We start from the raw sequence: 23894 nt of genomic DNA, 5'->3' as shown, positions 1-23894 counted from the left end.
CCAATGAGTCAAGAACCTCCTGCTTAACATCGGGGTAGGCGGCCAAAGCCAATGCTATAAGGGCACTTCAGTAGGCGAGCGGAGACTCTGAGCTTCCCCTTCTCCGTTGCATAAACTTTCATCAGGTGCTGGAAGGTGGTTCATAGACCTCCGCAATTTTGGCATAAACACTTTCAAGCGTCTTCTTCTTCTCAGGAGGGATCGATCTAAAGACCGCTAGAGCATTGTCGTCCAGGACAGTTGGAAAAGCGACCAGCGCCTCCTCCTCTGACCATTGCACCGACTGGAACGCTGCATCAAACCTCCAAGTGAAGGCACTCCAATCACCGCCGGCAGCGATGAATTATTTTACGTGCGGAAGCTGGCGGGTACGCTCAGCCCCGTGTTGCCTAGCAGGAGCAGCAGCCCCCGCAGCCAGCGCGCACCGCGGTTCACTGGAAATGGCGGGCTCCGACCGCGCCTCAGCCACGCCGCCCAAGATGGCGGCGTCCTGCCGCGTGGTCTCCACAGCGCGCGTAATGGCAGAAGCTTCCCCAGTGCCCGCGACGGCGGCCGTCGTTTCCGCAGGGGGACTCTCTGAGGCTCCAGTCTGGAGCCTCTGCACGTCACCCCTCAGCAGTACCTTCTGCGGGCGCCCTGACGACGTGGACGAGGTGACGAGCGATACCAGCTGGAGAAGCACTGTCCGCAGCGACTCCAGCTGCTCTGGCGCGGCAACTTCACCAGCCGTGGTTCCTGTAACCGGGACCATGGAACCCGGGGTCGGCAGGTCCTGGGTCACCGCCTCGTCATCGTCGGAAGAATCAACAGGTGGGTTCTTCTTCTTGAGATGCTTGGACATTTCTCTTTCTGTTGTATGTTTCCGTCTCCAGAAGAACCACTTCTGACTCCAATGTAATAAACGACTTCCACAACGACTCTGGACTGGTGTCTTTTATTTAACAGAATGTCCACACAGCACTGCTCTCTCTCTCTGGATGGCTTCTCTCTCTCTACTGCCGTGACGCACGCTCTCCCTCTTCCACCGTCGCGGCACGTCTCTTTCTCTCTCCACGCTAGCTGCAGGCTGGCAGCGCGCTGGGAGGAGAGAAGGCTTCGCTGGCAGAGCCCGCCACGTAGCCGTTGGCGAGTAGAGGTAGGTGATGATGCAGACCGGACTCCAGGCTCCCCACACCAACCTCGAGTCCTCTACTGCCTCTGCTTATATGCCCCCCGGCAGAGCTAAGCTCCGCCTACAGCCACGCCCCCTCGTGGAACCCTCTAGTTGATTCCCGAATATTCTCCGTAGCTCCGCCCATTACCTTTGGCCTAGATTTAATCCCTATTCCCGATTTGGATACCGGTTACCCAGCGGTGGCCGTGCAGATGTCCCCTGTAACCCCCTAGGTGGCGCTCTTTCATTACACAAGTATTGTATTGTTTCTAAACAGGTAAGGAGATGGTGGACTACATCGCCGCGTATCTAACTGGGCTACGTGACCGGCCTGTGATCCCATCCGTGCGGCCTGGCTACCTCCGTCCCCTGCTGCCCCCTGGCCCCGCGCAGCAAGGAGAACCCTGGGAGAGAATCTTTGAGGACGTGGAGCGGCTCATCATGCCTGGGGTAATGCACCCAGCCAGAGAAACGTGAATAAGATAGGATCCAGCCAGGATCATGCTTTACAACATGTGGTGTAACCTGAAAAAACATCGGACCACTATTTATTTTCTGCTGTATTAATGCAAGTTGTGGCGTGCATGCAGATTGCACACTGGCAGAGCCCACACATGCATGGATATTTCCCAGCACTCAACTCGTACCCATCGCTTCTTGGTGACATGCTGGCGACTGGGATGAATTGTGTCGGCTTCACATGGGTACGTCTGTGTGTAAAAGTGCCGTATTTGCATAACGACAGCAACGACTATTCACCACTAAGTGGCGGTGATGTCACCACACAGCGCTTGTGCCAGGCTCGGTGCATACACAATGAGTGACAGTACATATAAAACAGATCGATGGACAACCATCAAAAATCATGCGGGAACTCTTTGAGATATGCATCTTAGTTAAATGAAGACATTTGGAAACGTTTTGAGAACAAGATGCAAAGGTAACAATACAAATGTACAAATTTAACTAAAGTTTGAAAACATTTGCTAAATAATTTTAATAGTTTATTACACAATCATTACAGCAAATGAAGTATTTACATTTTATATAAAATCGCGTAATGTTGAATAAAACGTGTTAATGGATATATTTTAAGATATGTAAGTAAAAAATATATATTCAGTGAATTGGGGGGGGGGGGGTCCAGGGAAGATCAGATATTGCTTGCCACGAATGTTTAACATGGGCAGACTTAATCTGGCCCAAAAAAAATTCAGATTTTTTTTATTTACAGAAAAAAAAACACGTGCAAGAATTGTTTTTTTTACAAATTCAATATACAATTTATTTGCAAGCTGAGACTGTAGGAAGGTTATTTGATTCAAGTAAAATTCCTTGTTTTATTGGATATTGAGGAGCTCCAACGCTATTATTAAAACTATGGTAATAAGGGGACCGTTTGTGTTTTGTAACTGTTGATGCGTGATCTGGGCCAGGCATCTAACCCGGCCTCCACGGAGCTGCAGATAGTGATGACGGACTGGCTGGTGAACATGCTGTCCCTCCCTGACACCTTTCGACATGATCACCCAGACGGATGTGGAGGTGGAGTCATACAGGTCCTTCATCTATATCATCATATTTGCAACACTTTGGTTTACAAAGCAGTACATTTAAAATCTAAATACATCTAAAACGATTAACAGAATAGGCAAGAAAGATTAGAAGCAAACATTTAAGGGGTGGAGAGTGGAGACAGACAGGAGACCATACTCAAAAGAGTATGGATTCCTGCAGTCACGAACGCTTCAAATCAAGACAGACAGTAGAATTGATATGATGGCGCTGTGGGAAATACAAGTTGGAAGTGATGTGTTTAAGAAGAGATTTGAATGCTAGAAGGGGCCAGTTGATATAAATGAGTGATAGCAATTGTCATAGTAACCGCAATGTAATAGTGACCTACTGTCACATTTGTTCATCAGGGTGCTTGCATTGCCTGCATGTGTAGCATAGTTGCCTCCAAGGTCAGTGGACCATTTTTAAAAAAACTTTTGATCAATTATAATTATTAATGTATCAGTTTGTTGCACTCATCCCAAAATTGTGTGTGCGTGTGTACTTGCGTATTTGTCGAACAGAGCTCAGTGAGCGAATCCACCATGCTGGCCCTCCTGGCGGCACGGACACGCGCTCTTACACAGTTACGCGGGGATGTGAGCCAGGACATCGGCAATGACGCACTCCTCAACTCACGACTTGTGGGATACACCTCAGACCAGGTGTGCCAGTCTACACTCTCTAATGCTCGTGCCCACCTTATGTTTAAAAAAAAAATTATTTCTCCCCCCCCACACACAAATTTTCATTTTAATTCACATATATAATAGCCCAGATCTGTCCTTCTGTGACTGTGATTAACACCCCCGGATTGGTTGAAGTGCGTCACGTGACCGCAAGCTAGCAGCCAACCAGAGGTACGCCCTCCCAAACATGTACGCTCCCAGATTGGTTGAAGTGCGTCACGTGACCGCGAGCTGGCCACTTCCGTATGTGGTGCACCCCGCACCTCGGAGGCCCGAGAAGCAGCAACATGACGGCCACAGCGCCGGAGACGCAGCCACGGAAAGCTGACGGTCGATCCACTCACACACGGCTCACTCATACACACAGCTCACTCACACACACACGATCACATGCAGCTCAGAGGAGATGGGTGAGTCAGAGTGAGGCAGAGCCATGCTCCGTCCACTGCTGCCCTGAGGGACCCCCGTGCTCTCCACTGCTGGCTTGAGGGAGAGCCGCGCTGTCTCCACTGCTGCCGTGAGGGAGCCAGACGCACTCTCTCCACTGCTGCCCTGAGGCAGAGCCGTGCTCGCTCCGCTGCTGCCCCGAGGGAGAGCCATGCTCTATCCACTGCTGCCCTGAGGGAGAGCCGTGCTCTGTCCATTACATTAGTATTCGAGTTTTTTTGGTGCTTAAATCCACTGCTGGATCAAGGCCCACCGCACGCTGTGCGAGTGGATCACTTGACCAGTCTGTTGGGGGGTGCTGCAGGCTGTGGTTGTTCAGGGACGTTGCAGGCTGTGGTTGTTAGGGGGCGCCTTAGGCGCCCCCTAACAACCTAGTAAAAGAATATTGAACATTATCGTACACTTTTAATGAATGATGCTTCAATCAGAGCGTGTGGAAAATGCTGCCTGCTTCTACTTATTTTCCCTCTCTAAACTTAAATCTAGTCACACCTCCGATTAGCACGTTTGGCTACGGACTGTGCGAAAGACGTTCAACATACATCCATACATAATTAAAGAGTACGAATGAAGGTGAATTCTGACGACCGCCAGGCTCACTCGTCAGTGCTGAAGGCGAGCCTCGTGTCGCTGGTGAGGCTGCGCTCGCTGCCCACGGACTTGGAGTTCTCGCTGTGCGGGGAGACGCTCCGACGCGCCGTGGAGGAGGACCGAGCACAGGGACTTGTCCCGTTCTTCGTGAGTTACTTAACTCCAAGCGTGAATTTGTTTATCGATGCAATGTTCACAAACATTTATTATTACAGTACTGTACTTGATTGGATTACCCAGAAAAAAACCCCATCACTGAGTGTCTGGGGCCATTTAGACAATTTGTTTTTAGAGAATGTTCATATGTTCATAGGATACTGGAACATCTAAGAGCCTACACATGCAAGGCAAAACACTGAAATTCCACACATATGTCAGAAACCTCCATGTTGTACAGTACTGTATTTGACTGCCTAGAAGTTACTGAATTACTCATAATGGGGTTTGTATTTCTATTGAGATTCTGCACCACATACTTGAATATTTGTTCACAGGAGTCATATAGTACTTGTATTGATTCTATTTGAAGGATTCTTAACTTTTAAGCTTCACACATATAGCCACTGTTACTTATCAACATAACTTGATGATATCACGTACTCTGGAAACCCCATTCATTCAGTTATGCTGCAAGAAAGTGCTTTGCAACACAACCAGGCCACAATATGAACATGACAAGGATGCAACAACTTTCACATTAATTAAAATTTTGGCTTTGGTGTGGTTCAATTAGATGTGGTACTTGGTGTCACTTGTGTAATACGAGAGTTCACCGACGGTCGCCGATCGGTGGGATAGGCTCCGCCGCTTCAGCCATCAGCCAATTAGATGGATACGCCAAGTTCAAGGGCGGAGCTGAATGGTTCTTGTGGGTAACCATCCAGAAGGTTCGTGAGGGGGCGTGGCTATAGGCGGGGGAAGCTCGGGGTCAGTGTGTGGAGTCTAGAGGCGAGACCATGTCTCGCGCCTCCGGCACGCCAGCGGCCACGTGGCGGGCTGGAGCGGGGAAGCGTGAGCGAGTTGTGCGCGGAGCAACAACATCTAACGCACGGAACGAGAGTGGAGCGGTGTCTGTGTGAAGAGAACACGGAGCTGTCCAGCCGACGAGAAATACACAATAAAGAAGACACGAACTACAGATCATCGTAAAAGTGCTTTATTACACTTGTATGGAACAAAAGATATGATGGGGGTGTAATTTCCCTGCTAATTAGCCATGTAAGCTGACAGGATATATGCAACAGAGCTACTCGGTTTGTTTGATCGTTTCCACAAACAATATGGCTCAGATGACGATAGCTCTCTTGGTAAAAGAACTACGTGTGTATTAATGCTTTCGTGCTCTCACCACCATGCATCTTGTGCGTACGTGTATAGGTGTGCGCAACCCTTGGCACAACAGGCGTCTGCGCGTTTGACAACATGGCTGAACTGGGCCCAATCTGTGAGATGTGGTCTTTGAATTTCTCTTATTCCTAACACCCTAAGTTCATAACCATTCTAATCGCACCTCCGATTATCACGGTTGGCTACGTACGGTGCGAAAGAAGTTCGACATACATACACACAAACTTAAGTCCTTACCAATGAGATTTTAAAGCAGGAGCAAAATGTTTGCTTACTGTAACTCATTTGTTTAGACCTGGTTTAGGAAACCTTTTTACAAGCAAGAGCCAAACATCAGGGTGAAACACGATTATTGGCTTTTCTTGCAATCCACTCAGGCCGCCAGGAGGGGCTGTGGCTGCACGTTGACGCGGCGTACGCGGGCACTGCCTTCCTGTGTCCCGAGCTGCGTGACCCCCTGCGCGGGGTAGAGTTTGCCGACTCGTTCGTGGTCAACATGGGCAAGTGGATGATGGTGAATCAGGACTGCGCCGTATTTTGGTGAGGCCTCCGTGAATCGTGCAAAATACGTTTTGGACAAGATCATGTTTGCCTTGTTGCACGAAACACAAGCTCTTAAGGTTTGTTTATTTGGATTTTATGTTTCACTTCTCAATGTCAGATATTTATATGACCTGGAAACCAATCATATATACCTGTTTAATATGCTTCGATATCCTGTCTTCTGCGAAGTGAAGTGCCAAAGAGTGCCGTGACAGCATTCCCACCCCACTGGCAACCGACTGATCGGTTTCATGAATGCTACAAGGGCATTGAATGAAAGATATCCCACCCACTGTGACACCTCTTGAACCAACTGTCACAGTTCAGCTACGTAATCGCATGCCTCTTATTGGCAAGCCTCCTACACTTGACCGCAAGCTAAGAGCCCGACTCACTGTGCCAGGGTGGCGGACAAGCGGAGTCTGCAGAGCACGTTCTGCGTGGAGCCGCACTACTTACAGCACGAGCACTCCGGTTCGGTCATAGACTTCATGGTGGGTGAATTTGCTGCACTTAACATGCTTTGCTCGTAAAATGGCATGCATTCGTGGAAGAGAACAGATTATTTCTAGATTTGAAGCTTTCGTGACTGCAAGGAATCATACTATTAGGTTTTTTCGGTAAAGTCACGTAGCTAAAAAAATTAATAAAAGTAAAAATAGAAATAAAATAATAAATCACGTTTCGGAGGCAACACAAGTCTCCGTCATCAGGTAGAACCGTCACAGCTAGATTTAGTGTATCAAGTGTGGCAAAAAATTTCAAAATACAAGTTCATAAATACAAGTTGAGAGGGGGAGGAGCTTATCTGAGTGTTGTAGCCAATGAATGGAACGTATTGCGGGGGGGGGGGGGGCTAAAAGAGAACAACAGGTCACATGCTAAAGGTGCACATGATGCTAGAAGAGAACGACAATGCACATGTTGTTTTACCCAGTGTTGGTGGCCATCCAAATACAAAAAAGGAGAGTGCTGTTAAACACTGGGGATGTTAACACTCGGTAAAGTAGAATAGTACCTGTCAAATAAGATGGTCCAAAATGTGTAGTTAAATCTTTTTTTCATGGTTAATAATATCTTTCCAATGATTACTCAGTTTGTACCCATCATCACGGTTGAAATTATGTCTGTGTTTGTATATCTGGATGGCTTCGTGTACAAACCTTTGATGGTAGCCAGAGGGTTTGCCAGAGCACCTTGGTCTCGGAAAAAAAACAATATCATGAGAGCCCACAGCGTTGTAGCAATGATCGGCAACGGTGAAAGACTCAATTTTGCCGTGTTTCAGATCTGACTTGTGCTCGCGGACACAATCAGAGACATGACGTTTCGTTTCCCCAATGTAACAATCACCACAGCTGCAACTCAGTTTATAGACTCCAGGGTATTGCAAGTCAGGGATGACATCCTTCACAGATGGAATTAGATCACGGATTTTATGTACTGTACTGAATCGGACTTGGATCTTATGTTTGTTTAGAAGTTTGGAGATCTTTTTGGTCACGCCTGCTATGTATGGCAACGTGATAGTTTTGATCGGAGTTTCAAGTGGCTGTTTCTGTATGGTGGGAGAAACAGCTTGGCGGATGGTGCGGTCAGAGTATCCGTTCATCCTGAGGGCCTGATGTACATGTCTTAATTCACTGGCCAGGTCGTGTTGGTCAGAAATGCCATGAGCTCTGTGGTATAGCGTTTTGATGAGATAATTCTTTTGAGATGGGTGGTGGTGGGAATCGGGTTTCAAGTAGGAATCTGTGTGGGTGGCTTTCCTGTAGACAGAATGTCCCAAGGATCCGTCAGGTCTCCTCTCAAACAGAATATCTAAGAATGGTAGTTTGCCATCTTTCTCCACTTCCATGGTGAATCTGATGGATGGGTGTCTGGAATTGATGTGGTCCAAGAAGTGGTTCAATGCTGGGAGGCCATGTGGCCAAATGACGAAAGTGGCATCCACATACCTTTTCCACAGGGAAGGACGCAGGGTGGATGTCTGGATGGCGTCTGATTCAAACTTTTCCATGAACATATTGGCTATCACTGGTGACAAGGGGGAGCCCATAGGGGTACCCTCATTCTGTTTGTAGAAGGTGCCATTCCAGGTAAAATAAGTGTTGGTGAGGCAATGCCTAACCAGCGCAGGTACATCCGAATTCAATCCATGTTGGACCAAGTCCTCAATTATTGTTAGGGTGTCAGGCACTGGGACTTTGGTAAACAGAGATACTACATCAAAACTGACGAGGATATAATCAGGAGATAGTACCATGTCCTTGACCATAGAGACCAATTTTTATTTTATTTTTTTACCTACGTGACTTTACCGAAAAAACCTAAGAACAGTTTATGCTCTATTACATTATGTCTAGGCGTACCAGGCCAACAGCTCTGATATTCTTGGTGCAAAGAGTTTGATCGCCTTTATACAATCTTAAATTATTTCACAAACACACTCGAACATTTTATGTGGGTATATTTGCTCTGAGAATACAGCAGATAACATCAGAAAGCACCATCTTGTCAAGATGTCAATAAAATTAGTTAAACTTGTTCTCTCTCTTTAAAAAAACATAGTTTAGCTCAGCAATTGACCTTAATATGAAAGTCTATTCTGATGTATTTAACAGCGGTTCCATTGTATTGAACATGTTTCTCTGCATTCTGTAAGAAAACACAGATAGAATGTCATTTTTGCTGTAACCAGTGACACCCACGCCGTTATAATTTTGCTTAGATATGTGGGAACGTTGTGGAAGTTGGGGGGGGGCGGGAGGTGGACATGGGGGCCCATATCAAGTAGTCAAGGGAGCTAATGAGCACTATTAAATGAGGGGGGCTCATATTTTCACCCACCATGATTCAGCAACTGTCCTCATGCCAAGTACATTACATGATTGTGCTGTGAAATTTGTGTTAATGATCGGGGTGGTGTTTTCGTGCAGCACTGGCAGATCCCCCTGACTGTGCGTTTCCGCTCGCTCAAGCTGTGGTTTGTGATTCGCTCGTTCGGGCTGGACGGCCTGCAGGACCACGTGCGCAGGGTGAGGGCCTCGTGTGACATGCGCTCCTAGTCACTGACACTCAGGACAGTTGAAACCAATGATCATATTTACTTATACTAATTGTGGAAGGGGTATATCAATGTTGTATGTTTTTCTACAGACCAATAAACTTGCAAGGTATTTTGAAAGCCTCGTCAGGGAAGACCCCCACTTCGAAATTCCAGCGAAGAGCAACTTGGGACTCGTTGTGTTTCGTCTCCAGGTGAGATTTTACAGCTTTTCCCCATGAAATTGCAGATGCAATGGAACGCTTTTAATTACTGGCCTCCACGTTAGACTCTCCCCCTCGCTTTCCTCCTTTTGCTCTGCCCTCAGGTCCTTTCTTTTTTCTATCGCTTATTCACTTCCACTGCCTCCACCCCTACCGGTTCCTTCCCCCACTTCTAACCCACTCCCGGTCCACTTCCTACTACGACCCTAATTCCTGACCCAGCTCCCACGTGTAATTTTCTCTATGTGCACCTAACCACATCTCTCCCCCAGTCATCCACTCTGCTCCTCAATCAGCTCAACGATCCGGCCACCAGACCTCTGCCCCTACTACCCTTCACCTACCCTCGTCCATGTCCAGCCATACCACCTATCTTACCACTTCATGCACGTGCCCCATAACTAGCTGCCTCTCATGCACGTTGCACCCATCTGTCACCCTCATTCACCATCACACTCCACATTATTACTCCTTCCCTACCCCTGCAACATCATGCTCCATTCCCAGCCCCTGTCCCTCTATCCCTCCATCACCCCCCTCACTGACAGCTGCTCCACCCCACCCGTTGCTCCCCTTTTGCCCCTTTGTGTACCGCCGTTAGCTTGCATTGTAAAGGGCCCTGGAAAGGGCCCTATATAAATCTTAAATATAATTTACTACTATAATGAGCCAAGAATGTCTGCGTGTCCTGCGTGTGACGTCACTCCATGTCGGCCAGCCCCCCTCATTAATAATCATGAACAGGTAACGTCTTCCAAATGGACACCACCCCCTCCATTAATAATAATTAGCGGATGACGTCACTCCACATGGGGGGGCGAGGCGCCTCCTACCCCCTCCTCAGCGTCAACTTACAACCCTCACTACAAAGGCAGGTCCCTCACGTCACGCTATTGAGACATAGACGTAAAAAGGACGTCATGGTGAACAAGGGATTATAACCTTAAAATGAAATAGGTCTGTGTCACCACGGCCTTACAAATTTCACACGAATTGATGCAATCACGTCGCGGTCTGCTTTTCGCTTGCAAGTTTCAGATTTACTGAAATACACCTGTCCTTGCCGGGCAAAAGGCTAGGAGAATATAATTAGTTACCTAGCCTGTGGCTTTATGTCACTCTTTGAGTCTTCTTATCCAGTTAAACCCTCTTACTTTCAGTTGTGGACTGCAAGACCGTTAAGCTCATACACAGAACCCTTCGATTGGTGGAGTGGTATACTAACACGGTGGATGACAACCAACCGATGTAGATGGCTGCAGGCTAGGAAAGATGTGACCATATTTATGGGACCATTTTGCCAATATCAAAGTATGAAAAATAATAATAGGTTTTATTGCCAGAAAGGGTAAAACCTATTCTTATTTTTCATCGCTGTTAACCTGTTGAGAGGTAGAAAGGTTTAACGGCTGCAATAAAATAGACATTGCTTTATTCAAGCACCTTATTATATTGAGCCTGTTCTCGTTGCAGGGCCCAAACGAACTGACAAAGACACTTCTCAGGCGACTCAATGAGTCACAGCAGCTGTTTGTGGCGCCAGCCATGGCCGGGGAGAAGTTCATCATCCGCTTCGTCATCACGTCTCAGTTCACCACAGAGGCGGATGTGCTACGGGACTGGCGGCTCGTGTCGCAGGCTGCTACAGACCTGCTGCAGGGCTCAGCAGCCAAAGACGACACGAGCGGAATGGAGACCTGCATTGTGGGCGGCAGAGAGGAAGAGACTACCCTTGACCACCAGAGTCAAGTCAAGGGTGTCTAGAGGTCATGGCACTGGCCAGGAGTTAAGAGCTCTCTCGTGCCAGATGGTGGAAATCTACCTGATATTCACCAAATAATGTTGTATTTACTTGAGGGCCTGATTAAAAAAGTTTGAGATTTTATGATCACCCCCCCCCCCACCTCCTAGAAGTTTCTAGATCTGCCTCCATTGATATTTTCAACATTTAATTTGGAAGCGATGTAATACAAGTTGTGGGTACTGAATGATGGGGGCATATGGATAGATGTTCTTTCATAAACAATTTTAATGTCATTTTATCTTTTATTATTTGTTTCTTTCGGTTAAGTCACGTCTAAAGATAAAATAATAAATTAAATTAAATAATAGAATACGACGTTTCGATTGCAACACAAGCAATCATCATCAGGTATAATGAAATAGCGACATAAAATCTAACCAGAAAACTATAGACAGACATATTAGCAGACAGATATCACCAAGATACATAGCGAGAGCAACACAGGTAACAGAGAGGGGTGATCGTCTCTGTGTGGTGGCCTTAAATAGACAGAGGGGGGGGCGGAGGGTTAGAGAAAAAATTAGCATATCAATGAGTGGTCAACAGACGTGGTGCTGCGAATGCGATGGCACGGCAAGCAAGCCTGAAAATCAGGAGAAGGACACACTAAAATTAAATAACCTAGTAAAATATCGAAATGTAATGTAATACAACACAGAGGGTCGGTCAACACACAATTAACGCATAGCCTGGTTGATTACGTATTTCAAAGATTGCTAAGTTAGAATTTAAGTGTGAACAATCTAAAGAGAGGACACAGGCAGAGAAAACAAGTCGCCAGAGAGAGAGAAAAAAGATAAGCTTAAAACTTCCCCGTAGAAGTGGTTCAATCTTAATTTTAGAACTTTCGTGACTGCAGGAATTATTATTTGTTTCTTTCGGTTAAGTCACGTCTAAAGATAAAATAATAAATTAAATTAAATAATAGAATACGACGTTTCGATTGCAACACAAGCAATCATCATGATGATTTATTATTTTATCTTTAGACGTGACTTAACCGAAAGAAACAAATAATAATTCCTGCAGTCACGAAAGTTCTAAAATTAAGATTGAACCACTTCTACGGGGAAGTTTTAAGCTTATCTTTTTTCTCTCTCTCTGGCGACTTGTTTTCTCTGCCTGTGTCCTCTCTTTAGATTGTTCACACTTAAATTCTAACTTAGCAATCTTTGAAATACGTAATCAACCAGGCTATGCGTTAATTGTGTGTTGACCGACCCTCTGTGTTGTATTACATTACATTTCGATATTTTACTAGGTTATTTAATTTTAGTGTGTCCTTCTCCTGATTTTCAGGTTTGCTTGCCGTGCCATCGCATTCGCAGCACCACGTCTGTTGACCACTCATTGATATGCTAATTTTTTCTCTAACCCTCCGCCCCCCCCTCTGTCTATTTAAGGCCACCACACAGAGACGATCACCCCTCTCTGTTACCTGTGTTGCTCTCGCTATGTATCTTGGTGATATCTGTCTGCTAATATGTCTGTCTATAGTTTTCTGGTTAGATTTTATGTCGCTATTTCATTATACCTGATGATGATTGCTTGTGTTGCAATCGAAACGTCGTATTCTATTATTTAATTTAATTTATTATTTTATCTTTAGACGTGACTTAACCGAAAGAAACAAATAATAATTCCTGCAGTCACGAAAGTTCTAAAATTAAGATTGTCATTTTATCTGATACATAGTTTTTAAACTTGAAATACACATTTGTCATTGGGGGAATAAAGGTAAAGTTATTTTTGGTATAAAATATAATTTGGGAATGTACTGTATACTATCACTGCCTGGACATGCTTTAAAACCTCATGCCCATTGGTCTGTATTCCATGGGTCAGAGGAGAAATTGGTACCACCTATGGTGAAAAGTCTTTAGTTATTGAACAGTTATAATATGTAAAGCTATAAACTTTTATTTATCAGGTCAAGCCCGATCAGCTATTAGCTCTTTTTCAGAAGCAACCTGGTCACATATAATAGCGCAACGAAGTGCTTATCATGTGACAATTTATAGCAGCTAAATAAACGAAACAAATGTTTTTAAAGTTGAGGGGAAACCACAGGGGAGAGAGACACGCAAACTCCAAATATCAGCAGGCGTCAGGGTTGGGATCGAACCCACGACCGCTTGCATACCCAGCAAGGGAGATAATTTTACACTGCGGTACCCCTCTCGCCACCTAGTTTTGGGAGAAGTGGATTCAAGCCATACAATTTAAATTCCATTTGCACATAAAAGCAACTGCTGAGGTGGCATTGCACAAAATATCTTGAATATCCCTAAGCGCCATGACCATAATCACCAACAGCACTATGAGATTGCTCAGTTGTAAGTTACAGCCATTTAACGAGCATCTGCTGAATGAAAACCTCCCAATTCAATATTGGTCACAGGGGTTGTTTGACCATAATTCAGCATTATGGGCAGTGCAGGTTAGAGAATGGTGGAGGATACCGCCCGCCACAAACGTTGGCCGTGACCAGGAATTGAATTCGGGTCGCCGAGATCATAGCATTGCACGCTGACCACCATTGGCACATGCAGACTGCGTGAAGATCATCACGTGTTGCCAGCAAATGGCAGTATAGATATTTGTCATTATATATTATGTGTAGGTGTTCGCTCATAACTCTGCTTTCGTATGACACAAAAGACTAAAAAAACTGAGTTGGCTCGGTGGCTCAGGAATTGAGCTGGATTAAAACAAATCCCAACTGGTGTCAGATATCAGCCTCTTATTATTAAAAAGAGGCATTACTTCAGCACCATGGTTCCACCTAACTTTATGACTAACCTGACCCAACTGGACATCTGTGAAAAAAGAGCTTCATAGCACATCGGATTCCTCCAGGATGAATACTGATTCTGATCCCTCCTCTGAGGAATGACTTGGCTCAAAACCCTCATGCTCGTCACTCAGAGCTTCACTTTGCCGTTGACGATGCCCTCGTAGATTTGTCGCGTTAGCGGCGTGTAGCTGCACGCTGCATTGTCCAGGTAAAACAAGGGCGCACGGGTGAGCGCCGGGTTGAAGCCCTCCTGCAAGAGGTGCGTCTTGATCTGCTTGAATGTGCTCGTCAATTCCAATGCTTCCTGTGTGACAAGGGGTTCAGGGTGTGACATCCGGAATGGTAAAATAATTAGGAAAACACACTACGAGTAAACAAAATAATCACAGATAAAACCTGCCGCTGCTAGACATCTGTCAAAATGAGTTTTGTAGCTCATCGTTTTCCTCCAATATAAATAAATATTCTGACTATTATTTTGAAATAAAAATAAAAATGTGTAAACAAACTAAAGGATGCCTGCTGTTCTTTGGTATAGATTGTATCAAATGCCCATATGTTCATGTAATGATGTTAACATTTTGCGCATGTACAGCACATATTATTTACAACATTGCCATGATCTGAAAATAACTCCAAAAGCCAGAGTTTTTCTACTCGAGTAACCATGGGGCAGTGATCATCAGGAGTATGTAGCCCTTAGCAAGTGGTGGAAAGTCTACATTCCTATGGCAGGGTGAGCTAGTATGTACTTCTTTTGCACCATACGTAGTCAACCGTGCTAATCGGAGAGATGTGGGGGAAGGAAAAAAAATCAAACACTGTAAAACTCAGTGGTAGCACAGTGGTTGAGTGCAAGCTTTGCAATCAAAAGGTTTTAAGTTCAAAGCCCTGTTGGGGATCGACCTGAGCCCTTCATCCACCCATCCATCACGATCAGCTATAATCAAACTGCTGGATTAAGGCCTCTCCATATCTCACAGTCCGGCGACGCCACTCTGTAGGCTCCATGGCGGACAACCTCTACCTGCAAGCGGATGAAGGGCGGGCGGGCGTAGGTTGGCAAGTGTCCTACAACGTGGCGGTACAGCTCCGGGCCGTCGAGCGAGTGGCCCTCCTCGAGGATCACAACTGCCATGCCGGCCCGGCCCTCGTTATCTGAGAACAAAAAACGCAGCCACCAGCAGTGGTGGTGGTTCATAGTGATATTTTTTATGGTTTCAAACTAATGTTCAAAGCGTTTATGCGTTCGCTCTGTCCGTCCAGAACTACAACTCTCATAAAGATGATCCAATATATATGGACCGGTAGTATAAAGTTGTCTAGCTATTTTGGACTTGCCTTATTGAAAACAAGATAAACTGATAAAAGAATTACTCAAAACGTTTGCCCTAAAGGTTGCCCATCAATTTCTGTACTGATAATTACACACATTGGTGTAAGAATCCTCTATGCTTAAGTGTTACTTTTTATAACTTGTTTAACTACGTTCATTATCAACAAGAACAACGAGTGAAGACAAAGAAAACGTTCATAACATCACAAAATAGAAAATAATATACATTTATTCAGTGCCTATAAAACGTTTCTTAGCATGTGGTTACCCCCATGAATATTATATTGACGACAATGATTGATGACCACTTATATATAATGCGAACATATTGTTAATTTGGTGAGGGCGATCCGATACATGTTTTACTTCAATAACTAGGGGAAAAAATGAGATCAACATTGATTAAGCTCGTGATATATGATTGCCGAGGACAGGCCCAGAGGCCCAACATGCAAAGCGGCCAGCAACACCCCACCCCGCATTATTGAAAGTAGATAGGTCATCGTTAATACATCTCTTGAATTGAGCAAAGTTATAAGAACTTGAACAGTTGCGAGGGAATAAGAAGACAGAGGTATTTTAAACTGCAGTGTGGTGTGGATGAGACAAGAGTAGTCTGAATAGGAATATTTATTTATACTGGAGGAATTCTACGAGCTATACAGTTATCTTTCACAGATGTCCAATAGGGGCAGGTAAGAACGTTACAACAACAATCGATACAAAAACACGATAGCAGTACAAAGTACAAAAAAGGTAAAGAAATCAGCCAAAAACATACAAATAAAACGAAACCATCCCCACCCTACCAGGCGAAGCCCACTGAGGTATTAATTAGTCTGGAAGATTGAGTCCCCAACATGGGAGCAGGAGGAATCACTGAGTGAAGTTCACGGGGGCAGAAACCATGGTAGTAGCGATAGAAGAGTGGCGAGAAGATGCTGAATCATTCATCAATCTGCTTTCCATTGAAGTTTTGTTTTAAAGTCGATCATTAGCTGCGCCACCAACTTGGGATGGTGACACCATACACTGTGACTTCCTTGATGAAGTCCAGGTCACTCAGAGTGTCTGCCACCTCCATGGTCGAGACGTTCTCACCTTTCCACCTTATGGACAGAAACAAGGAATCCACACGAGTTCAAGCCAGTCGGGTGTACCCGAGGTCGCTCGCAATGGCCTAGCTCTGATCACTGAGCTGACATTTCCAAAATAACTACACCTACATATATGAACCATAACCAAAAGTAGGAATACACGACTTCCATTTGGGAGGAAACTAAAAACCACAACTGTAATATGATGATGCTGATGATAATTCCAGATGCTGATGATTGATGAGTGTCCTAGGTACAGCATTATAATTTATCTGGAGATAATCTAATAGAACACAATCGATGAAGACCAGGGGAAATCACCTCTACTCTGCTTTCTGGGATCATCCAAAGCAGGGACAGAGGGGAAGCAGGAGGTAGATGAGACATCAGGAGCGTGAACTATGGACCTGTCTCTTATGCGTTGAACTGAAGACAGAGATAATGAAAATGAGAGCGACAATCACCTGAAAGTATCCCCAACCCTGTCGATGAAGTAGATGAAGCCTTCTTCGTCGATGCGCATGATGTCTCCCGAGTTGAAGTAGCGGTCCCCATGCATGCAAACGTTGTGCAGAACCTTCCTCTGCGTGAACTCGGCGTTCCCCAAGTAACCATCGAATGGCATGTGCTTCGAGATCAGGGCCACCAGGAGACCTGGCTGTCCTGCTCCATTAACCCACATGCCGACAAATACAAATATCCCACATATAAGCTTTAACAAACTTAGGGCAAGTACTGTTCGGGAGCAGCTATGAATGCAAATAATATTTATGAATCTCCTCTTGGTGTGTCTGCCTTGTTATTGAGCTATGGTCGTCAGTGTCTGGCGCCCTCACCTCTGGGTAAGGGGATGCAGAAGCCTTTGTCATCACGCACTGGTCCATCCTTTTCATGGTCATACTTAACAAGAACATACTTTATGAGGAGCTGAAACGAAGTAAAGCCACACGAACAATTTCAAGGTCACTCATCTTTCCCTTGTAGTCCTCCCGCACAAGGTATAGTTACGTAGTGCCGTAGATGGGCCGAACTTACCGGTAGTGGTAGACGGGGCCCATCTGCAGGCGGTACCTCATACCGCCAATGGAGGGGCTGCAGTACCAGCCCAATAGGGGAGGGGCTGCTGGGGGCTCAGGATCCCAGACAGCTAAGCCCCTCGGTGCTACCAACGGGGGGGGGGGAGGCTGCTGCATAAAAGGGCACCTCCCCAGCCGATCGGGACCCAGTAGAAAACAGAAGCCGAAGACCAGCTAGATAGGACCCTGAGACCCCTAGCGCGGCAGTCCTTATCAGGGCCGGGACTCTGTGCGGCTCAGTGGTGAGACCCTGGGAACCCCTGGCCCGACGTCCTTGTAAGGGCCGGGTCCAGTGGGTCAGTGGTCGGTACTCGCACCCTGGCTATGGCGAGTTAGAATAGCCTCCCCCTACGCACCCAGAGCCGGAGGACCCTGAGTGTAGTCCTGTGTTAGGGCACGTTAGCTCGGAGGCAGTACCTCCCCAGACAGTGGTATAGGAGGACAGTAACCCTGAGTGTTCTGGGACTGTACTGCCGAGCGAGGTGGTTTAATAAATACTGTTGCCTCCAAGAACCGTCTCTGGCGTCTCCTGAATCCACAACACTACAGTTGTTACCTTTGACTGCTGGGGCAAAGACTGTCTTACAAATATTTTTTAGGTCTATCTTTAATTTCAATCAGGAGACTTACATTTTTGTGAATTTTAAGACACTGTAGATTTAAACTACTTTGTTTGCTGCCTTACGATTATGATAGTTAATTTTCTGCAAATTATACTTTGTAGTGTATTTCTTCTTGATTTGCAGTTCATGTCTTGCTTACCTTGTGGTATGTATTCATTTGCATTCTTAATCATACAATATTCAACGTGCCAAAGTCCATCTGTGTAAGATGCCTGTGGATTTGGCCAGAGCTTACCTATCGACCGTTGCTCATGATGATCCCAATTTGAACAAAACCTGGAGGGCCCCACTCAACAAGGTCTAAATGCTCAGCAACAGCTAAAGCAGCATTTTCACCTCTCATGGTGATCAAGAGTGTTATGGGTCGATATTAACCAGGAAAATAGATTATTTACGATACTGTGTTGGCACAAGTAACCCAAACTCAACACGTTTCTTAATAACGCTGCCTTAAAATTTAAATATATTAAATATTTGTGCTATAAAGAAGGGCCATTGCCCTACACATCACCAATTTCTACTATTTTCCTTTATAAGGTCATAGTGTTGTTGACGAACGTGTTGAGTTGTTGTTAACATCGTCCCAAGACAGCACACCCAAAATAGAGGCACACTCCCTAAGCTAACCTTGATCCAGGCGGTCTGCGAAGAAGGAGGTGTGGCAAGAAGCCAGGATTTGACAGCGGAATGACAACAATAATAACAACGGCTGAGAAATTACGACGCACACGCAGGAAGGGCAGGTCCCGGCCGCAGGCCCCGAGCTTTCCATCCACGTTGACGAAGCCCACGTTGCCCTCAGTGGCGCCGTAGAGCTCACAGAATCTCACGTCCCCGTGCCGCTCAAGAAAACGCGCCCACACGTCTGCTCGCATTCCGTTCCCCACGGCCATGCGTACCGAGTGCACGCGGTCCAGCTCGTTCTTGACACGGCACGCGAGGGAGGCAGGGAGGGTGGGGAAAAGAATGTTCCTTGAGCGAAAGTTCGTTTTCGTAGCATCTATGGAGAGGACATGATAGTGTGTGTGCCATCACTGACAATGCAGGAAATTTATAAGGTGGTGTACTATCACTGAGTAGGTGTTTTGGCACTTATGCTGTACTGTCAATTGCTCCGATGTGTTGTCGGTGTTGTTATCGTGTGTCGTTGGGCATTATGTCTGACATTTTGCTCTGCGTGCCTAGGAGCTTCTTCACTGAATTTCTGAACTGAATTCACTGAAGTATGTTCAACCCCCCCATGACCCCCATGCCATTGAGAAGCACTCCTCATGCAGCAGTGCCTTGACAAAAAGGGCCGTACATGTCCACGTACATAGTCCTTATTTTGAGAGCCCATCACCTGCAATTGCTTGATCCAAATATAAACGCGCATTGATCGGTAACGAGGCAGCACTTGGCACCTTGGGCTGGCTGAGGAGGTAGCGGCAGATCTCGCCGACGTACTGGAATACGGTGACGCCGTGCCGGCGGCAGTCTCCCCAAAAGTGGCTCACGGAGAACTTCCTCCGCAGAACCAAGCGCGCACCTGAAGCCAGGGGATGAGACGACGAGACAACACGGGGGGTGGATAATGGGATCAGTGCTGGTGTCAGTTTAACACGTGGTAGGCTTTCGCGACCAATATCACCCATAATAGAGGTTGTTTTTTTGGGTTAGATTGCGTAAATATATAATTGTGCCGTTAAGCCCGCCACCACTCGACACAGCAAACTAGTAAGGGTTGTCACGTAAACAGAACATGCCAATTCGTCATTTGTACAGCACACCGGTTTGTTGGAGAGCCAAGCCACAACATTTACAATCTGAGTACGAAGTTTCGCCAGTAATTACAACTAGCTTCATTAGGCGACAGCCAAATTTGTGAAGTCTAACTCTTTCGTTCCTTATATAGAGGCGTAGATGTGGTGATCACGCTTCTGCACTCTTGCAAGGTCAGGTGTGTGCGAGGTCAGGTATCATATGACCTCAGTCAACCTACGGCACCTGGGTCTGTCCCGTGACCTCTTGCCAGCGAGCCTTTGACCCGGGCTTCAAAGTGCACCTGGCCTGGAATAAATGCCATAACGTCACCGCCACTTCGTGGCGAATTGCGGATGCTGTTGTTGGTCTGGTGTCATCCCATAACCCGAACGCAAACTCTAGACCTTGTCCTAATCTTAACCCAACCCAAGCCGTAACCCTGTGCTCACCCTCATATAAACCCATGTTAAAACCCTATTCATACCCGACTCCTCACCTCAACCCAAAGCCTCCGGTTAACCCTATTCGTTATGCCCTACATTCGTGGTTCCCACCCTGTGGTCCGAAAAGGCTGTGGGAAGTGGTCCACGGAACTGGTCGATTTTTTTCTTCTTCACAAAGCACCGTATTTTTTTTTACTACCCATTGTACAACTATTTCGATTGTATCGCGACTCGTACACACAAGTTGACGATTGACTGAATGTGCTCATTTGCTGGCATTGGTTTACTGACGTTATAACACATCAGATTATCACGGTTGGCTTTGTACGATGCGAAATAAGTTCAACATACATGCATATTTGCATGGTGGTCCACCAAACTAATCTTAGCACCGAATCATTTTCTTACCCTCAGCTTATTTCCAACAACACGAGCGATCACCCTCTCCAAACCAGGGCAAAGATCCCCCGTGTAGCCTTTAACAGACTGTTGGGGCAAGTGCTGTTAGCGAGCACCTGTGAAGGCCGGCACTTGTGGCACACGAGGGGGTGTGGTTGGTTAGCGCCACACCCGATCACCTTTGTCTCCCTCGTGTGGCGATGTTGACACATCAGACCAGGTACTTATTTTAACGCTGAGTCGACCTTTCAGGAGGAGGCCCAAGAACGGTTCAGATAATCGTCACTGGTCTTGGCCGTGAGCGGGAATGGAACTCGGGCGGCTGGGTTCGTAGTGCAGCGTAGCGCTAACTGCTCCCAACGACATCTCCCCACGCAAGCAGAGAAAGTGAGACCCACAGTGCCCCCTCCTGGATAAAGTTATATAAGTGTGCAAGATGAGCAAGCAGCCAACGTTCATCATTGGAAGTCCCTTGTCAGGATCAAAATATAAGAATAGGTTTTACCCTTTCCGGCAATAAAACAGGTGTGAAGATGTATAAACACCAAACTGTGGTAATATCTGGTTAATGCAGACATGATTCCTTGCAAAAGGTTTCAGTTTGGTGTTTAAACATCTTAACACCTGTTTTATTGCCAGAAAGGGTCAAACATATTCTTATAACCAACGTTCAGTTTAAATCTGAACAATGTAGTGTGTACATGCGAGGCAATGCAACTGACAAATATGCAACTGCCATTGCAACCGTGATTGGCTCTGCTGGTGGAATTCAGTGTAATAAACTCCTCCAGGATAAATAAAGATTCTGAGTAAAGATTCTAAATGACATGGTCAGGTGCAAGTTCACAGTCGGTGGGAAGAAGGGGGGATCAACCTTGGCCCACAGAAGCGCTCTCATGGCCCTGGCTGCTTTCTTGGGCCTGGGTGCGGGGGCCTTGGACTTTATGGTTGCTGAGCAAATTTTAGCACTGGCACAGGCCTTAAGAATAGTTTAGCCAGTCAATGATGAGGACAAGCAGACCTCCTTGTGGATTGCGAAGAGCATAAGAGCCCATGAGGAGGTGATGAGGCCACACCGTGTCGTCACGCAAATAGCAGATCCATCAACCCATCAAGGACTAGAGAGGGTTCAGAGAAAATGGAGCGTGAAAGAAGACGCCGAACCGGGTTGTATTTAGTCGAGGACGACTTTTTTTCAGAAGGGGGGGAGGACTTGATGTAGTATTGATACTTACGTGATCCGAGGGTAGAAATACACGCGTGATTTAAGGGTAGAATATCAGAATGACATCACGAGAAAAGAGAGAGCGGTGACGTCATCGAGAGAGGCGGGGCGATTGTAGCCTTTCTGGGAGAGGAATGGAGCAAGGTGGACACGTACGGCGTGAGCCCACGCGAAATTAAGAAAAGTGTCGACCCTCAATATTCATCTGGTGGACAACTTTTTGGCGTCATCTGGTCCAACCCATGTGAGACTAGGCTCTAAGGAAAGCTGTCTCGGGTGTGGACCAATCAACTTCAAGGACAGTGCACATTATCAGAGTTATGTCTTGTGTTTGTATTATGACTGCAGGTATTGCGGTCTATGCAAACATGACTCCTTGTAAAAAGGTGTCAGTTTTGTTGCCAGATAGAAGGGTAAAAAACCAATTATCATATTTTTACTGGCAAATGAGGTTCCCATAGTGTAGATGCTTGCCCCGAGCTCTCATACTCTGATGGTGCATTGTCTTTGAGTTGTGCGCCTTTTGGCGTCATCTGGTCCAACCCATGTGAGACTAGGCTCTAAGGAAAGCTGTCTCGGGTGTGGACCAATCAACTTCAAGGACAGTGCACATTATCAGAGTTATGTCTTTTGTTTGTATTATGACTGCAGGTATTGCGGTCTATGCAAACATGACTCCTTGTAAAAAGGTGTCAGTTTTGTTGCCAGATAGAAGGGTAAAAAAACAATTATCGACTTACTGGACGTCCATGAAAAAGAGCTTCATAGCTCATCACATTCCTCCAGTCTAAAGAAAGAGTCTGATTCCCTATCCACAAATAAACATGAATAATTAGGATTTACTTTCACTTCCAAGCAGTGCAATGGCTCGGATATTAATGATAGTGGATTGATAATAGGAAATAGCACAGATCACTTGGATAGTATGGATAATAGAAAACATGTATAACACGGCCTCGGATAAGATTCAGGAGTTTCAGTATAAAATATTTACGCTGTGGTTAATGTAGCCCAGTAGAATGTAAGTGCAGAAAAACGAAAGTTGATTATAAAGCTGTGTCCACGAGTGTTCCTTTTTCCACAGCTTTTAGTATTATTGTGAATAATGAACTATATATTTGTGCGACAAACACATTAAATGTATCAAATATTCTACCAATGTGGTGATGGGCATAATATTGTTATTAATGTATTGGGGAACAGACTATAACTGGTGATTGAATGTACAGTACTTGTCAAAAAATAATGAATTAATTTGATTTCTCTATATTTTGTATAATGTAATGAATTCATAATTGTGAGCAATCCTAGTTAATCTGACATTTTTGTGAAATTTCTCCAAATGACAAATCAGAAGTCGCTGCTAACTAAACTTTATATTTCACTAGCTTTACTACCCGGCTTCGCCCGGCACTTGGATTCACCACGCCCGGCCCGCCTTTGTCTCCCCAGTGGCGATGTTCACACGCCACACCAGTTACTCGTTTGAGGTTGAGTCGACCTAGGGGAGACCCAGTACCGGTACAAATAATCGTCACCGGTGGTGGCCGTGTGCGGGAATCGAACTCGGGTGGCCTGGTTCGTAGCGCAACGCGCTAACCACTACACTACAATACGTTACGCTTCCACATGCGTGGGTCACGTGACAGATTTGACGTCACAGATCACTTGCCGTGCAAAAATATATGCATTATTGAGCTCCCCCCCCCCCCCCCCAAAAAGTATATATTTATAATTTTTGCATGGTGTACAGT

General features: G+C 45.9%; 2 protein-coding genes across 4 annotated transcripts in view; one reads left to right on the top strand and one right to left on the bottom strand.

Moving 5' to 3' along the window:
* Positions 1–11829, top strand: part of LOC144949670 (histidine decarboxylase-like) — a 31437-nt gene extending 19608 nt beyond the window's left edge. For 2 of the 3 annotated variants that reach the window (XM_078879669.1, XM_078879678.1), the window contains exons 2-12: positions 1431–1603; positions 1744–1857; positions 2590–2712; positions 3235–3375; positions 4441–4584; positions 5815–5881; positions 6162–6324; positions 6731–6821; positions 9267–9365; positions 9487–9588; positions 11071–11829. In XM_078879669.1, coding sequence (XP_078735795.1) covers positions 1431–1603; positions 1744–1857; positions 2590–2712; positions 3235–3375; positions 4441–4584; positions 5815–5881; positions 6162–6324; positions 6731–6821; positions 9267–9365; positions 9487–9588; positions 11071–11361 — 1508 coding nt within the window. In that variant the 3' untranslated portion in view covers positions 11362–11829. The remainder of the gene's footprint in view (positions 1–1430; positions 1604–1743; positions 1858–2589; positions 2713–3234; positions 3376–4440; positions 4585–5814; positions 5882–6161; positions 6325–6730; positions 6822–9266; positions 9366–9486; positions 9589–11070) is intronic. The other variant, XM_078879687.1, reaches the window with a different exon arrangement.
* A 2496-nt stretch (positions 11830–14325) lies between these two features.
* Positions 14326–20538, bottom strand: LOC144950237 (long-chain fatty acid transport protein 2-like). Its single transcript, XM_078880293.1, has 8 exons — positions 20523–20538; positions 19734–19858; positions 19059–19253; positions 17468–17558; positions 17096–17294; positions 16546–16643; positions 15226–15356; positions 14326–14502 (listed from the first exon to the last, which is right to left on the bottom strand). Exons 1-8 carry the CDS (start codon positions 20536–20538, stop codon positions 14326–14328), a joined length of 1032 nt encoding a protein of 343 aa, XP_078736419.1.
* Between the last annotated feature and the right edge of the window lie 3356 nt (positions 20539–23894).

The sequence above is a fragment of the Lampetra fluviatilis genome, chromosome 3 (genome assembly GCF_964198595.1).
Source record: "Lampetra fluviatilis chromosome 3, kcLamFluv1.1, whole genome shotgun sequence".
Taxonomy (NCBI): Eukaryota; Metazoa; Chordata; class Hyperoartia; order Petromyzontiformes; family Petromyzontidae; genus Lampetra; species Lampetra fluviatilis.
This window is presented reverse-complemented; position numbering and strand designations above follow the sequence as displayed.